Genomic DNA, 17,905 nt, shown 5'->3' on the forward strand with positions numbered 1-17,905 from the left:
GACAAAATACAAACCCCTAAATGTATATTTACAGTTGGGTTGGATCTCTCATCAGAATGTTATCTGATCAGAATGGGGAGCTTATATGGAAATCAGGTTGATTTAAAAAAAAATAAACATATTTCTTATGCATTTGAGCATATGAACAGGGACCTATTTTAAGATTAGAAGATGGAGGAAGTGTTTTCTAGGCAACAAGAAGTGGTTGCAGAGCTGAGGTTTTTGGTCCTCTGCTGCCTCTTAGTGGAGTCTCTGGAAATAACAGTTCAAGATTTTCCAGGGTTTGGCGAGAACTGGTGGAGGTTTTCAAGGTGGTGGAAGCTGATCACCAAAAGGAGGGAGGGGGTCAGGAACTGCTGCTATCCCCAGCAAGGCTGGGATCCCCAAAAGAGAGAGAAATAGAACTCTTTCAAATTGTCAATGACACCAAGAAGCGCTCTTCTTTTCCATCATCTTTATTTTTCCTTCAGACACTTGAATCCGGTAAGTGAATGACCAGCTAGTCATGCACCTCTGTAATACTCTTGATCACAAGCAGCTCTCACAAGCACCATGCCAACCCGCACACACCTACTCTTCCTGTGATTGGAGTAACAAGTCTGTGTGGGTTTCTCCCTCTGGTTTCGCAGCTTCTCACACCATCCCTTCACCGTCTGTCACGATTCTATCCCATCACATCTGTGCTTGGTGCATCTCTAACTCCCTGCTCAGACACAGGACAGAGAGGGCCCTTTCATTCTGGTAAGTGAGAGAGGGGGACACTTGAGCACAAAGAGGGGAGGGGACTGTGCATCACCGGGAGCACCTGGGCTGGAATCCAGCAGTGCCTGAATCAGATCCCAGGATCATCTTCCACCTGCAGTCTACCTGCTTCCTTCCCTGGTCAAAAGTCCCTGGGTGCCACCAACCTCACTTCCAAACCTGACTTCCTATCCCCTCCCTCAAAGGCTCCACCCCTGAGCATTCACTCTCCTGTCACTAGGAGAGAATGGGCCACTCGAGTTATGCGTTACCTGCCACCTGGGCTTCCTTTCTCCAGCTGGGAGCCAGGGATCTACCCAGGGACCTGACCTGACTTCCTCCCCCTCCTCTCATGCCTCGATACCCTGCCGCAGCCTGCGGTCCAGGGCCAGGAGCTGCCTCAGGAAGCCCCGGTTGGGGATGATGCCTCGGTGGTCCTTGACTTTCTTGATGGCCTCCACAAGGGTGAAGTGGTGGTACAGCATGAGGTAGGCCAGCACCAGGGTGGCAGATCGGCTCACTCCCACAGCACAGTGCACCAGAATCTTCCCTGCAAAGAGAGACACAGAGAGATAGCTGGAGGCTGAGGTCAGGCTTGGAGGAAGCCAGGGAGAGTGTGACAAGGACAGGTGAAAGGAAGACAGATAAGTAGAGGTGCTTGGAGACAGAAACGGGTGCAGTTGAGTGGTGTTAAGCATGAAGAGCCTGGTAGGCAGAATCACAGTCTCTGGGTCAGGAGTCCCCTATGTTTCTCCTTTTCTAGCAATAAACCTTCTTATTCCTTTCTTTTTTTCCCCTCCTCTGGGTACTGAGGATTGAACGCAGGGGCACTCAACCACTAACCCATATGCCCAGCCCTATTTTGTATTTTATTTAGACACAGGGTCTCACTGAGTAGCTTAGCACCTTGCTTTTGCTGAGACTGGGTTTGAACTCACGATCCTCCTGCCTCAGCCTCCTGAGCCACTGGGATTACAGGCATGTACCACCACGCCTGGCTTATTCCTTTTTCTTCCAAAAAAAAAAAAAAAAAGAATGAAGATACTGGGCTGGGGGGATATCATGCTAAGCATGAGCAAGGTCGTGGGTCCAATACCCAGCACTGCAATGAATAAAATACAAAAATAAACCAAGACAGGCAGATCCTCAACAAAGGGGAAGAAATCTCTGCAGAAATGGATGGAGAGGTTGTGCAGTACCTCAGTGTCCATAAAACTGAAAAGGGTGCAAAGGTAGACTCATCATTAATGAGAAACCAAGCTTAGCACAGGGTAGGGACTCCATTGATATGTGCTGAATGGATCAATAGGAAACACCCTTGTGTCAAGCCCTGTTCAGTCTCTCCACCCTTTGTGTTTTTTGAGACTGGGTCTTGCTATATTGCCCAGGCTGGCCTCAAATGCCTGGCTCCAAAATCCTCCTGTCTCAGTAGCAGTCATGTGCATTGCATCTGGTCCCCTTACCCTTTTATCTTGCTATTTCTCTTAATCATTGAATATATTTATATTTTCATATATAGTCCTTCTTTAATATTTAAGGTGGATTGGTCCTAGGATTCCACCAAGATACCAAAAATCAGTAGATGCTAAAGTCCCCTACATAAAACGGGGTTTAGTATTTGTATATAACCTATGTTCATCTTCTTATATACTTTAAATCATCTCTAGATTATCGAAATACCTAATATAATATAAATGCTATATAAGTAATTATTATACTGTAGTGTTTAAGAAATGAAGGCAAGAAATAAAAAAAAATCTATACATGTTCATTAGTTTTTTCCCTCAAGTATTTTCAATATGTAGTTGATTGAATCCATGGATTCCGAACCTATGAATTCAAAGGACCTACTCTGTTTGTTTTTTTTTCCTGACCGCTAAAGCATTTTTACCATGTTGAAGGTAAAAAGAATTGGAAAGCATAGAAATATGTAAAAACCCCCAATTTAAAAAATGATAGCACCCAGATTCTCACCACCCAGGTGCAACTTGCCACTCAACGCTGTATGATTTCCTTTGTGTTGTTTTGAGAAGAGAAAAAAAATACTTGAGAGAATAGTTTTCTTTCCTTAACATTATATCCAGAGCATTTTGTCATATGGCTAAAATCTCTCTCCAGACTTGAACGCTTGGGCTTCTCCTAAGCTCCATGTTCATTGATTCTTCTTCCTTTTTGCTTTCCCTTCCTACCTCCTGGCTGGCTCAGCGCACGGTGGATGAAGTCAGCAGCCGTCTGGAAGTGGATGCTCATGTCAAAGGCTGGCGAGTCGTGGGCCTCGACACCCAGGTAGCGGATGCCCAGTCCCTCATAGGCCTCAGGTGTACCTCGCCATCTGCTGTGTGAGGCATTGAGGACGTGGGTGATGCCCAGGCGACGAAGTTCCCGGCGGTTGTTGGCCATGTCCCTGTGTTGAACAGAAATTAGAGGGAGAGTGGAGAAGCCAGGGTGTCAGGGCCATTGCTTGCCTAGGTACTATCGTGGGCTCCAGGCCTCTACTTTACTTACTAATGCCCCAGAAGGGAGGAAGACGGGCAAAGTCTTGTCCTGTGAGCAACGGTTGAGAGAACTAAGGGTGACTGGAGAAGTCTAAGGAGGAGGGGTGAAAATGGCCATAATAAAATATTGAAGGGGTGCTCTGAGGAAGTGGGATTTTCCTTGACTTGCAGGGTCCTAAAGGGTAGAAATAAGATCAAAGGATTAAGGCGATAGGGCCACAGATTTCACTTTCAGGCTATGAACAGGACATACTAGCAGTGGAATCTAACTGAAGAAAGGTTGGAGCACCTCAGGAGGGAGCCATTTCCCATCACTGGGGTGTTCAGGCAGGAAAAGGAGACCACTGAGTATTGCAGAGAGGATATTAGATGTTGTATATCCATCAATATTCCATCAATATTGCAGAGAGGATCTGAGCATCAAGAGGGTTGTTAGATGTGCTCACATTTAAAATACCTAATGGGGCTGTAGCTCAATGATACAACTCAAACTCAGCATGCACAAGGCTCTGGGTTCAATCCCCAGCACTAAAAAAAAAGTAAAATATAAGAAAAAAAAATGTTTAATGTCCCTGCTAATCTTTGACATTCCATGGGACATTAAACATGGTTCTGATACTTCTTCCCATACCCAACCTTCCAATTACTTTATACTGTCATTGATAACCCAGAGTCCTCTTCTGTTTTCCCTGTTATGCCATGGCTCACGTTTTCCTGGTTTTATAATTTCACTTTCAAGTTTGCATCAAGACCATACCCTTTAGCTGAGTGGCAGACACCTCTCAGGCACAATGGTCATATGTCGGGGCAAGTGCTTTTCCAGTGCAAACTCCTTAAGTGGAAAGCAGAAAGAACCTTTAAGTCCTGGCTCATGGGACTCATGTGACCGTTGGCCAGTTACAACTTCCCTGAGCATCAGTTTCCTCCTTATCACCTACCTCTCAAGGCTGTTGTGAAGATTAAGAGTGAAAATACATGTGAAAAAAAAAATCCTTGCATACCATAGAGCCCCTGAGGAAGAGAAGAATTTGCTCTTTCTTTGATGTTCCTCTCTCCACAGCCTCCAGTTTACAGACTCTGCAGACACTTTGGCTTTGAGATGAACCCCTTGGGCTTGCTACCTACTGTTCCTGGCTCTCAGTGACTATCTTTATCCAGGGTCATAGCACAACAGATAGAAGGTCAGAGAAGTCATCTACTGTGCTTGGAACGCAGCACTGGCACTCAATACTAAGTGTTTGCTAAATGAATAACGTTACTATTTGAACAAGAGTTTTTCAATCCTGAGTTGGGCATTTAGATAATCCTATCTAAACTCCCCCAAACCCTCCAGCTTTTATTTTCTGTGTTCCCCCCGTCCCTTCAATCCTTAATCTGGAACCAACAACACAACTCAGTGTCTGTCTGCCACCCTCCTTTCTACACACACACACACACACACACACACACACACACACACACACACATCCAGCCATGATCCCTGTTTACCCCGTACATACTGGTCTCCAAGGTAGAGGCCTGGCCAGACCTCGTCGGCATGGTTACAGGCTGTCTTGCCTGTGTAGAGGAGCCTTTCCAACTCAAAGACGTTGAGGAAGGGGTGTTGAACAGTTGGCATCTCCTCCAGGTTCCCTCTAGTGCGAACAGGAGACCTGGAACTACCCCGGGAAAAGCGGGCCATAAAAGTCATGGAGGCCCAGAGCCAGTTACCAGGGCACATCTTAGAGGCAGCAGGAACTGTGGCCGCTGCACGATGGCTGTGGTGATGATGGGGCTGGTCACCAGGTAGCTTTGGCTGAAAGAGGAAGGTGTGAGACACACTTGAGTGAGTCCAGAGCAGCTGTTTTCCTCCCTGCTCACTGGGCTGGGCCAGGCCCTGGGGAGAGGAGCCTCAAGGAAGAGAAGGGAGGGCCATCAGGATTGCCTTTTTCTTCAAGCCGCAGAAGCTCCTTCCACTGAGCTCTTTGGCTCTGCCACGCAAGGAGGTGGGAGAGTCACATGTCCTTGTTTACGGGAAGAGGGAGCTGCCCAGCTGCTGGGTTTCTGCTCTACCACCCCACCCTCATTGCCAGTACACACACACACACACACACACACACACACACACACACACACACACTTGGCGTTTGAGTGCTTGTACCCACTGCTGGGGCTCTTGCCAGCCTGAATATGGGCCTCATCTGCCTAAGGCTATAGGCAGAGAGTCTAGGGAGCTGAGATGCAGATGGGGGTGGCTTTGGGCCCTTCCAGAGAAAATTATCAGAAAGTCAAGGCAGCTGGGGCCATGGCATATGCCAGGCCTGTTTCCTTGGTTCCAGGGAGATGAAGTGCCTTAACCCATTCCTTCCCTGCACAGCCTCAAAGATATGCCTGTTAATAGGAAATATTTGTGGGGAGGGACTGGGTTAGTGAAGAACAGCAATAAAGAGGGAGAGTAAGTTTGGGAAAATACTTGCTCAGGGTAAGAGCTAACAGAAGGACTCAATCTATATGCACAACAGATAAACCACGCTCAAACCTCACCTTGAAGGTGAGAATTCTGAGTCAAAGCAGGCATTCTGAGTTAAATACACGAATAATGTGGTGTCTCTGTGTTTGGAGAGGGAGAGGTGGAGGCCTCAGGCCTGGAGAGGGAGAAGAAAAGGGAAAAATGAAGATTCTGCAGGCCCAGGGACTCAGACACTCTTCAGTGCCATTAGAATCAACTGATCCTACACAGCGTGCAGGGGGGCCTCCAACCAGGAGGTTAGCAGATGTGTTTCAGAATACCTGTTGGCAGCTGGAGTTTGTGAAACTAGAGTCATGCCTTGAGCTTTACAGCTGGGAAGGGTCAGTCTTTGAGGCTTGCCCTGGAACCTTTAGGCAGACAGGTACATGGGCCCCTATCCCTCCTCCTTCTGTCACACTTATGTTCCTCAGTATTTGGAAGGATGGATTTGACTTGCAGTCCTCCTCCCATTTCCTTTCATGACTTCTGCCCAGGGGACTAAAACCTACTGTCCATCAGTGAGAGGCCATCTTTATCCATGGCCACACTGTGTCTCATCCCACAGTGGCAGCCGGGGCCCAGCTCTCCCTTTCTCCAGGGCCAGTAGAGGCCAAGTACTCACAGGACATCAGAAACAGGGGTTTCGGGATCCCAGCTCAGGGGGAATAATTGGCTATTAAGGTATTCAGATAGAGACATTTTTTTTTTCAATGGCTGGGTCAGAAACAGCACAGAAATAAAACAGTACTGCCTCCACACCACCACCGATCTCATCATCATCACCACCACCATCATCATCACCACCATCACCACCCATCTTTTCTCTTCAGGCCTAAAGACCCTAGAACTGTTTAGAAATGCCCAAACAACCTTTTTTTTTTTTTTTTTTTTCTCCTAATAGATTCTGCTGCCTGTGTCATGATGAAAGGTAAGAGGAGGCAGGGAAGGCGACCAGACATAGGAAACAGCTCTCTCTGGGACGCTCCTCTTGGGAAGGAGGGTGGTGGAGAAACCCCACTCTGTCCCGGGATACACCCCTGGGCATTCTCCAATCCCATCAGGCGGTTCTGAGAGGCCCCGGGGCAGTTCCCCCCACCCCTTCCTCCGTCTGCTGTCTTGGTGGTAACAGGTTCATGGTTGTCGCCTCAGCCCTTTGCCAACCCAGACATCCTGGCGCTGGGGGGAAGGAGGGAGCCCAGGGCGCACAGCTCGCTCTGATCCGGGGCTGCCCCTTCCCTGGTCCCTCTCTCCCCCTGGCCCCGAGCTGCGCTCCTCTCCGCAGCCCGGGAGCCCGGAGGGAAGCGACGCCCCGCCGCAGCCCCGGTACCTCTCCGCGCGCGGTGCCAGGTCTCAGTTCCCGAGGCCGATCGCAGGCTCGGGCAGCTCCTCGGCCATGATTCTCCCGCCGCCGCCGCTGTCGCCGCTGTCGCTGTCGCCGCCGCCGCCGCCGCCCCGGCTGCTGCTGCTGGCTGACGGATTAGCCTCTATTTTTAAGCCATGACACGCACGTCCAAGTGGGGTTCATAGCAGTGTGTGCGTTGGTGACACACAGGGACACGGTCTCGCACTCAGGGGTCCCAGCCGCCGCGCAGGGTGGGCTCGCCCGCACCCGCCACGATCCCGCCCCCGTTTACAGACCAGACACCGAGCCACGCAGCCAGACCCGCACCGCTCGCCTCGCACACGCGCTTGAGTGTTATTGTCACGGGCCAATTACAAAGCGCGATGTCTCAAGATCACTCCCGGGCAGTGTCTGAAACACGGATGCTCCTCCCCTATAGAATTAAGTAATCACACAGGCATTCTGTAGACTCCTTTGTACATTTCCTCATTCTCCCCCCCCCCAAAAAAAAAGGACAGTGGTCAGTGTCAGCATTATTCACATTTGACCATAGGCCATGCACTTCACATATTGTAACTCACATAATCCGCATCACAAATCTATGAGATGGGTATTAGTGTCTTAGGCACAGACAGGCTAAGTAATTTGCCCAGATCATACAGCTGATTTTTGGAAGAGCGTATCTTCAAACAGTGACACTTTGAAGTTCATGCCCCTCCCTGCTCTACACCAGTGCATCACAAGGTAGAGAATGCACCCTAGGTTTTCCTTCGGAAAGACTCTGCTCACTTCATAGTGAACTCTGCAAATCTGAGGGAAATCTCTCTTTTCTTTTGTAGTCCTTTTTAGTGAAGATTCACTTCCTGTGCGATTCGGTTGTCAGCACCTGGTAAGCACCAAGACAGGGAGCAGCTGGAGGGCAAGAATTGCATGTTTTCTTCAGGGCCCACCTCAATCGTATGATGGGAGGTGACAATGATGGGAGACAATAAATGTTACAGATCATGCTGTTGAGAACTAGTCAGAAAATTGTCTCCTGGAAGAAAGACAGGAAGTACATTAGCTCAGACTGGGACTAAAGATGGTTTCCACTATAGATGAAATCAGGAGTTGAATCTACATGTCCAGCACCAGCAGTAGATCAGGCTTTGATTTCCAGGCAGAGAAAGTACTGGCCAAAGCAACACAATCCCCTGGTCAGTTCTGTGAGAAAGGGGAGGTACTTTCACAGATTACCACCTATGATTAATTTATCTCTTAACATTTTCTTCTCTGGAGAAGCAAGCTTTCAGTTTTCCTTGTGCCTTCTTAGTATGGAATTTGACAAGAAGAAATGAAATCCTCAGTATTTGAAACAGAGTCTTGACCTGGGAAAATTAAATTTGAGATTTTAATTCATAAAGAATCAGGAAAAGGTTTTGATGATTGGCACAAGATAAATTGTGAAAGAGCACTTAATTGTAAGACCTCATTTTAAGCAAAATGGTCTTCAGGATTGGTAGGTTGAGAGGATGTTCTAGGTAAAATTGATCCTGATTTCTAACAAGATTTCTGTTTCAACCCTGCATTGCACTTTTCTCAAAAAGATAGAATATGTGATTTAAAATGTATCACAATATGGGCACTTATTTATAATTTACCATAGAAACTGTCCATAGACCAATATCTCCATGAAGACCATTTTTATGAGCCAACCTGTAGCTCAAGTGGTTGCATATTTTTCTTGGTAAGTAAGAGGTATATGCTGTTTCCAGGTGACACCAAACTAAACAAAGGATGAAGGGGAAGATAGAAAATTGTGGTGGAGGAATTAGCAGATAATGAAGAATGAAGGAGAGAAAGGGGAGGAAGTAATGAAAAATAGCAGGTATTGATAATATCAGTTGATTCCTTAGGCTTCACATATATCAGTTCATTTAATCCCACTCACATTTTAAGTGGGTATTATATTCAGTGAGAACTTGAGGAAACTGACTTTGTCCATATTAGTTAACTCACAGTGAGTCTATGGCAGAACACAGGTTCAAACCCAGGGTTATCTTATTCAAGACGTTCATAATTCAAGACTAGGCTGAAGAATCAATTCTCTATAATGCTCTATAATGGATCCATTCATATTCATTAATTCCTTCTTTGTGTTCATAGAAAGGTTCTATGAAAGGACCTATGAGCTTTATTTACTTTGTTATATACTTTCTTAAGTTTCTGTTCTCCATAATTGAGGTCATGAATGGATATACTACATAGGGATGAATATAACAGAGATGGGAAATTGAGGCTACTGAAAGATGGAGATAAGATGCTGGGATATACTGGTGGAAGAATACTTGTTGGCATATGTAAAGCCCTGGGTTTGATCCCCAGAACTGAAAAATCATTGAATGAATAAAATGAATGAATAAATCAAGAGAGGATAGATTTCAAATTGTCTTGAAAGAAATGATCCCTCCTCATAGTTAAATAAATATTATCGAGGGAGGAGAAATTTAATAAGAGTAGAGAATTTTTTAAAAAGACCAACAAATAAATATTAAATGATAATTTTAACTGCTACCATTTGACCATGGGCTGGTCTTTACATACATAAACTAATTTAATCCCATTAATAGACATTATTAATTCCATTTTACTATGGAGAAAACTATTTTTAGAGTGGCAGTCAATCTACTCTGCAGAGACCAAAGAGGTAATAGATGGGATCTGAGCATGAATTTAAATTCAGGACTCTTTTAAGCAAAACTCTGTGCCTCAAACCATTGTGTTTCTTTCTTGTACCAGAGATTGAACCCAGGGATGCTTAACCACTGAACCATATACCCAGCCCTTTTGATTTATTTTTTAAAAAATTTGAGATAGGGTCTCTCTTAATTGCTTAGGGCCTGGCTAAATTGCTGAGGCTGGCTTTGAATCTGCAATCCTCCTGCCTCAATTTCCTAGATCCCTGGGATTAAAGGAGTGAGCCACTACACTTGGCCATTGTATTTTCTTTTCTATCTTTTGTTCTTTTCTTTTTGTATTATTCTTAAAGAAGAAAAAAAGACTAGCAATAACTAAAATGTATCAAGTCCTACTGTGTGCCAGGCATTTAACAGAATGTTAATTTCTTACTAGAATCCGGAGGACTTTCATGCAAGAATCATTCTCAAGCTTCCGGTCTTTTGTCTCCTAGGGGCGCGGTTTCCTAGAGGCAGGATCTGCAGGTGTGTGCGGGAAGCTGGGAGAAGCTGCTTTTCATCCCCAAGAGATGGCTCCTTTTATTCCCCAACCCTTTCTTCTGTACCCAAGAATTGCGCTTCTGTCCAACCGCGCCCAAAGTACCGCCACGCCCATTTTTTTTTTTTTTTTTGTTGGTCCATCTTGAAATCAGTTGTGAGTTTACCCAGCGTTTTCACCTAAAGGTTCAAATGACAGGACTGAAAGCTGCGACTTTATTTAGTATTGGATGTGTGGAGGGGTGGGGGGCGCAGAAAGACTCGCTTTTCTTTGAAGTTGCCTGGCTTTTGTGGTTCCTTATTTTTCTTCTGGTCCCACTCCTCAGGTTTCTTCCTGGCCCCTATTTAATACTTCTCTCCCCCAAGCTAATGAGTTCCATGGCAATTTTCCCAAGTAATCTATCCAGATGAAAACATGCCACCATTATGAATGTTAATTTTCTAAGGACCACACATTATTGCAAGAGCTGATATGTATTTTTTTTTTTTTTTTTGGTAAGAGAGACTACTGCTTCTCTTAGCTGAAATAGTAGGATTATTATTATTTGCAAATAAAACGGGATACAAAAAGAAAATGCAGTAAATGTGGGCATGGGGAAAAAAGAAGAAGAAAAAACCAGAAAAAAACCCCAAATCCAAACATCAGCAGCGTGAAAAAACATGCAACATACATTTTGAAAAAGACTGAAAGGAAGTATGCCAAATGTTAAAAGAGGTAAACTCTAATCAGAGTGGTATTAAAATTTTTCTCTTGTTCCTTAAACTACAATGGCAAAATTTGGTCTATTTTTACCAAATTATTTATAATCAGTATGAATTTATTTCAAACATCAGTTTTATGAAATTGGTTGAGACTTACATATGGTCAACTTTAGTAAATGTCCCACACATGCTTGAAAAGAACATGTATATAAAGAAAACGATCTGTTTTGCGATTTCTATCTTTATCTCCCTTCTAAATAAGGTTTTAAAATATTACAAATCCTTAGTTTTTTGGTATTGTTTTATCAAATTTTGAGGGAGGAATTTAAAAATCTCCCACATTTGTGGGCTTATTAATTATTCTTTCTAATTCTGTCCATTGCTGTTTGGGATAGTACAAAGTTATGTTATTAGATGCACCAATGTTTTCTCTGATATAAGGAGGCTGATTCATAGTGGTGTAGGGAGGGGGAGCATGGGAGGAATAGATGAAATCTAGATAGGAAAGAGTGTGGGAGTAAAGGGAGGTGGCAGGAGATTAGCAAGAATGGTGGAATGTGATGGACATCAATATCCAAAATACATGTATGAAGATACAAATTGGTGTCAACATACTTTATATACAACCAGAGATATGAAAAGTTGTGCTGTATATGTGTAATAAGAATTGTAATGCATTCTGCTATCATTTATTTTGAAAAAAATCAATTAAAAATTAAATTAAAAATCAATGAAAAAATTAAATAAGATTAAAAAATAGATGCACCAAGTTCACTGATGCTATTTCTTTTTTTATTAAATTTTTTTTTTTGCTTAGCAGGACACGTGGTGCAGTTACTGGGGTCTCAGCTACTGGAGGTGGTGGGGTGAGTGGTGAGATGGAGGATTGCAAATTCAAACCAGCCTGGGCAATTTAGTGAGAACCTGTCCTAAAATAAAAAATAAAAAAAAAAAAAAAGGATTTGAGATGTATCTCAATGGTAGAGTGCCCTTGGGTTTAATTCCCAGTACCACATAAAAAGGAAAAGAAAAAAGAAATTAATTAAGAAGAAGCCTAAGAATTAATATGTTTTGCTTTAAGTTTTACCTTGTCTGACTTAACACTGTATTGTTGTTTGTATTTTCTTGCATTAAAAACTATTTTTGTCTGATATCTATATATCTATATATAGATATATATATTATTTTATTTTAAATGTAACTCCTATAGGTCATACATAATTAGATTTAAATATCTATCTGTATTTTATTTTTTTCTTCTTCATTTTTTCCTTTTAAAAAGTACAAACTGAAATTTATTTAGTGAATTTTTAATATGTACTGTTATTATTAGTATATTTTAAATAATTCCTACCATCCTATTTTGTATTTTATATTTAGTGTATTTATTTATTTATTTTTTAATGTGATCTTGGGGACTGAATCCAAGGTTTGGTACATGCTAGGCAAATGCTCGCCACAGATCTGTATCTACAGCCCAAATATTCCATTCCTCTGTTTACTTGGATTTATCTGGTATTCTTTATTCTCTGAATAACGTTCTGTTGATTTGAGTGTTAAAGCCTAAATTTAGTCAATATTCTCACCCTCGCTGATCAAGACAAAGACTTTATTTTTATTTATTTCAATATCACCAAAAAGATGTTTATTTCATGCCTAAACACAGTATTAGACTCCAAGGATTTTTATGTGAACTTTACTCAGTGATACCTTTTGTCTCATCTTCTTTGTTATCATCTAGTACTTTGAATACAGATTTTTAAAAAAAAGTCCTTGCTGGACACGGAGATGCATGTTTATAACCTCAGCCACCCAGGAGGCTGAGGGAGGAGCATCACAAGATGTAAATTAGAGAGACCTGTCTCTAAATAAAAAACAAAAGGAAGGACTGGGGTTGTGGCTCAGTGGTAGAGCCCTTGGTGCTGGGTTTGATCCTCAGCACCACATAAAAAATAAAATAAAGATATTGTGTCCAAACTACAACTAAAACAAACAAACAAACTAACAAACTATATATATATATATAAATGACCAGGGGTGTGGCTCAATGGTAAAACACCCCTGAATTCAATCCCAGTATATAAATAAAAAAGAAGTCTTAATATTCATCAGTCACATAATGCACGTAGTTTATAAAGAATCAACGAATTCCTTAATACTTAGTAAAAATTAGACCCTTCTTTTCTTCCCATCAGCCCACTTCCTACAACCTAGAAGTAAACATTTTGAATAATTTCAGGTGATTTTCTCCTTCTCTTTCTCTTCATTGGTCTTTTCTGGGGATCAAACCAGGGCACCTTGAAAGTTAGGTAAACACTCTAATGCTAAGCTACACCTCCAGTTTTCAGGTGTTCTTTTCATTGTTCAATTTTATATCTCTCTGTAATAGGTTCATATTTCTATTTCTTGATTTTCAATTTTCAGCATTATCTATTAATTTCTCATTATGAAGTTGAGAATTTATTTTTATTTTATCTTCTTCTCTTCTTTTCCAAGATATATGAGAACCTCCCCTCTCTATTTTTTTATGCAACCCTATCATTGTTTTATTAAATAAATATTCAGTGTTTAGAATATTAAAACTATACATTATTATTCAGGCTTGAACCATGTCACATGCCATGATGACTTTTCTTGCTTATCTTTCTGTTTTCCCTTCAGTTAATAATCATTTATTTTTAGTTGCTTAATTTTCAATGGATGCCTCACTGACTCAGCCCCCATATTCTTTTCCAATTTCCTAAATCTCCTGTTGGTGAACATAGTTATTTTCTCAATATTATCTTTTTCATTAAGTCTTTTCTGGAGTCTTCTGACTTATTCACATCAGAACAGGTTTTTTTCTGCTGTATTGATGAGCTGTTTTCCTGGGGTCTGCTTTGACTCTCGTGATTCTTTTTGCCTCTGGATGTGCTGTCTCCTGGGCAGCCTCTGTATCGATAGATGTTATCGAATCTGTTGTTTTTATTTTTTGGTACCAGGGATTGAATCTGAGGCACTTAACCACTGAGACCCATCCCCAGTCCTTTTTTATTTTTGAGATAGGATCTTGCTAAGTTGCTTAGGGCTTTGCTAAGTTGCTTAGGGCCTTGCCAAGTTGCTGAGGCCGACTTTGAACTTGCGATCCTCCTGCCTTAGCCTTCTGAGCCACGGAGATTACAGGTGTGCATCACCATACCTGGCTAGCCTGTTTTTAGAATGATACTATCATGCTCAAATGTGCCTGATATCCGCCCCCCCCCCCCATTAAGAGACCTTCTGTTCTACTTCTTTACTGAATGAACCTCCAGTTTACCCTGGTGTAGCAAAGGAGTTATTGCCTTACTGTGCAGTGATGGGAGAGCTGAGGATTAACTTGAACAGATTTCCTGTCAAGTCTGTGTTTTTAGTTCATTTCCACACTTACTTCCAGGGGTAGGAGGTACCTAGTGTTGTCAGTTCCTTGGCCTTTTGGATGTTCTGTAGTATAAATCAGACTGACTGTCAAGTATTTCTCAATTAATTTGCCTTCTGTTTTTTAGCATCCAACATTTTGTTGCTATTAAAATATTTTCTGTTCTCTTCATTCTGGTGGGTCTTATGTTCTTTTATTTTTCATTTTTTGAAAAAAAAAGTCTACTGTCGTTTTTGTAAGGTTTCAGGAGGAAGCAGAATTAAATGCTTGCTTTTAATATGCTATCTTTAGGAGTGCCAGCTGGTTTTTTGAAAACACACAAAAATGATTGCTATTCTAATTTTTTTTTACTCTCAATATTTATTTAGACTTACCAGCATTTTAAAACAATTCTTTTGCATACTGTTGCTTCTTTATTCTGTTCATTCCTTCTAGGTTCATTTTTTCTTATTTAGTAGTTCTTTTTTCTTTTTTAGGGACCATTGGTAGGAAATTTCTGAGCACTTGCAAGTCTAAAAATTTCTAATTTTCCTTGACTTGTAAATGCTACTTTGCCTGAGTCTAGAAATTTAGGCTCCCAATTATGTTTATTCAGAACATGGAAGCTATTACCTCATTGTTTTCCAGTATTTATTTTTGCTGATAAGTTTTTTTTTGAGTTCTCATTATTCCTTTATTGTAATTATTGTAACCAGCCTTCTCTCTTAGTTGGCTTTAGAACTTTCTCTTTGTCCTTGTAGAATGCTGGCTTCCCAAATATAAGCAAATAATCTGTTGATGACCCAGAGCTGAACTTATTGCTTATCACAGTAAGGATGATGCTAACTTATCTGATAGCCTTTTTTGAGGAAGAACTGAGGTCAGATTTATAGAGATTTTGAAGTATGGTGTAAGACAGTCTTGACTTGATTAGAATCAGGTAATCATGATGTAATAGTTTAGGATGTGTTGAAATGGCAAAGTGAGGGCTTTAAGATGAGGAGTCCAAAGAATCATGGGATCCAAACTGGATTGATGTTCTCCAGAGTTGCCGGGTCTTTTGAGAAATTTCTACGATAAACAATGAAGCTATTTGCAGCTTTTACTTTCTTGGACAAGAGTCTCTCAGGGTAGTGAAATTATAAAAATGAAAGCCATGCAGTAGTGAAGCCAAGTTAATGCAGGCAGCAAGTTGTGTGGGGGTAGATAGCTTTGGTTCTTGTTGTTCTCCCTCTGATCATTTTTCTTCTTGAGCTAGAGGGTGGACCATTAGTATCTAGGGTGTGATTCATCCAGATCTTCACTTCTCTTTGAGCTATCACAATCATATATCAAGTTCCTGGGAATGACTGGTCATTCTCCAAGGATCTGACCATACTTGTGTCAACCTCTATAAGCATCATATTTTTCTTGTTATTTTTGTTGGATGATTATATGTTGCATTATCTGATGAGACAAGTGTTGTACCTTAACATTTAAGACTCTAGAGACCACCCCTGATCGCTGCAACACAGACATATAGACCATGAGAAAGATCGTGTTCAGAGGTTAGAATCCACTTTTCAGCCAAGAATGAAGTATGACCAAATTAAATCAAGGCTGTAGAGGACATCTCTAATCCAAAGATCTTGCAAAATCACATTTAGTGTTATTAGCCAAATTATATAATTTTTTTGATTTCTTTGTTTTGCTTCTATTCCTGAAGAGATCTGAGAAGCAAAGAAATCAGAAAATTAAGTAATCTAGAGACTGTTTCAGAAGTCTGCAGTGATATAAATACAATATTCTTTCCCTAAAAGAGTACTTCTTCCCCAGGTGAGAACAATATCAAATTCAAGGCATCTCTGTCCTGCACTGGTGCCTGTCTAATTTCATGAATATCACAGGTAAAGAGCCTCATAGCCTTGGAGATGTTGTCTAACTTGCTTACTACCCTCTGGGATTCACCTTACTTCTCAGGCCTTTTCTAAAGCGTGAACTAAAGAGATTAGGAGAGGAAATAAATTTGGAATTCTCCTTGAGGGGGTAGGGATTAGGTGTTAAATTTGAGGCCTAAAAAAATCTTGCAGTTGAATGAAGTCATTGTTGTGTTTTGGATATAGGGTGTCCCTAAAAGCTCATTATAAGACAAACAAAAAGCCAGGCGCAGTGGCCTGTAATCACAGTGGCTCAGGAGGCTGAGACAGGAAAATCCGTGAGTTCAAAGCCAGCCTTAGTAATGGTGAGATGTTAAGCAACTCAGTGAGACCCTGTCTCTAAATAGGTTTGGGTATGACTCAGTGGTGGAGTGCCCCTGAGTTCATTCCCTGGTACTGTCCCCCCACCCCCTCCACCCCGCCATCCCCACAAAAAAAGACAAAATGTTCAGAGGTGAAATGATGCGTTTATGAAAACTATAACCTACTTTGTGAATTAATCCACCCACATGGATTAACTGGGTGGTAGCTGTTGGCAGGTAGGGTGTGACTGGAGGAGGCAGGTCCCTGGGGAGTTCATACTTTGTCTCTGGTGAGTGGAGTGCTCTCTGCTTCTTGTTGCCATGTCCTGGCTGCTTTTCTTCTCTGTAATACCCTTCAGCCATGATGTTCTGCATCACCTTGGACCCAGAGCTATGGAATTAGCCATCTATAGGGTGAGACCTGTGAAACCGTGGGCCCCAAATAAACTTTTCCTCCCTATTTTGTTCTTGTCAGGTCTTTTTGGTCACAGCAATGAATAAATTGACTGAAACAGTCATTTAATTATCTGTTTTTCCTAGAAGCGAAACTCAGAGGCCCAAATGGGCCCTGCATGAACCTTAGTGGCCCTCCTGAGGGTGGGCAGTGGTTTATCAAGGTAACATGTTCTGTCTAGTTTAAGGGGAACAGTCACTAGGACTGTGTGTCACAAATTCAATATTGTCATTGGATATATATCATCATATACAGTTGGTTGGAACATTTGATGCCACTCATCCAGAATAGTGTGGCACCAGGGAATGAAATCTATAGTTTCAAGATCATTAGATAGCTAGTTGTGTAACAAACGATTTCTCAAACTTGGCACTATTGATATTTTAGGCCAGATAATTCCTTATTGTAGGTGTTTTGTAAAACACAGAATTTGACTGGCTTTTATCCCTATTTCTAAGTATGAGACTTTAAATCCTTGGATTTTCAGAGTGATAGGAGTGTATTTGTTATGCTAATGAGTGTGTGTTAGTTAGCATTCCGTCATTATAACAAACACCTGAGATGAATCAACTTATAAAGAGAAAAGATTTGATTTTGCAAAGATGTGTGAAACTGAGAGAGCTTCCCATTATAGTCATGTGCTACATAACGACATTTTCAGTTGACTGCATATATGATAGCAATCCCATAAGATTATATTGCCTAGTTACGTCATGCACATTTTAGTTTGTGTAAATGCATTTGGTATTACACAATTACAGAATCACCTAATGATGCACGCCTCAGAATGTTTCTGCTTCCTTAAATGATACAGGAGTCGATGCACCATCCACCTCATCCTCTTCCAAGTTCTATTTCAGTAGAAGTTTGGTTATAACAG

The 17,905-nt window shown here is 41.9% G+C and overlaps 1 protein-coding gene across 2 annotated transcripts; it reads right to left on the reverse strand.

The window, feature by feature from the left end:
• Window positions 1-439: 439 nt before the first annotated feature.
• On the reverse strand, window positions 440-7,458 carry Dusp26 (dual specificity phosphatase 26). 2 transcript variants are annotated; one of them, XM_040268974.2, is made up of 5 exons: window positions 7,052-7,458; window positions 5,760-5,860; window positions 4,736-5,031; window positions 2,931-3,145; window positions 440-1,291 (listed from the first exon to the last, which is right to left on the reverse strand). In XM_040268974.2, the coding sequence occupies exons 3-5, from the start codon at window positions 4,954-4,956 to the stop codon at window positions 1,092-1,094; spliced, it is 636 nt and encodes a 211-aa protein (XP_040124908.2). In that variant the 5' UTR covers window positions 4,957-5,031; window positions 5,760-5,860; window positions 7,052-7,458; the 3' UTR covers window positions 440-1,091. The 2 variants fall into 2 exon arrangements, with proteins under 2 accessions (XP_040124908.2, XP_013220532.2); XM_013365078.4 differs by lacking the exon at window positions 5,760-5,860 and having other exon boundaries at window positions 7,052-7,457.
• Between the last annotated feature and the right edge of the window lie 10,447 nt (window positions 7,459-17,905).

Source organism: Ictidomys tridecemlineatus, chromosome 14 (assembly GCF_052094955.1).
Source record: "Ictidomys tridecemlineatus isolate mIctTri1 chromosome 14, mIctTri1.hap1, whole genome shotgun sequence".
In the NCBI taxonomy this organism is placed as follows: domain Eukaryota; kingdom Metazoa; phylum Chordata; class Mammalia; order Rodentia; family Sciuridae; genus Ictidomys; species Ictidomys tridecemlineatus.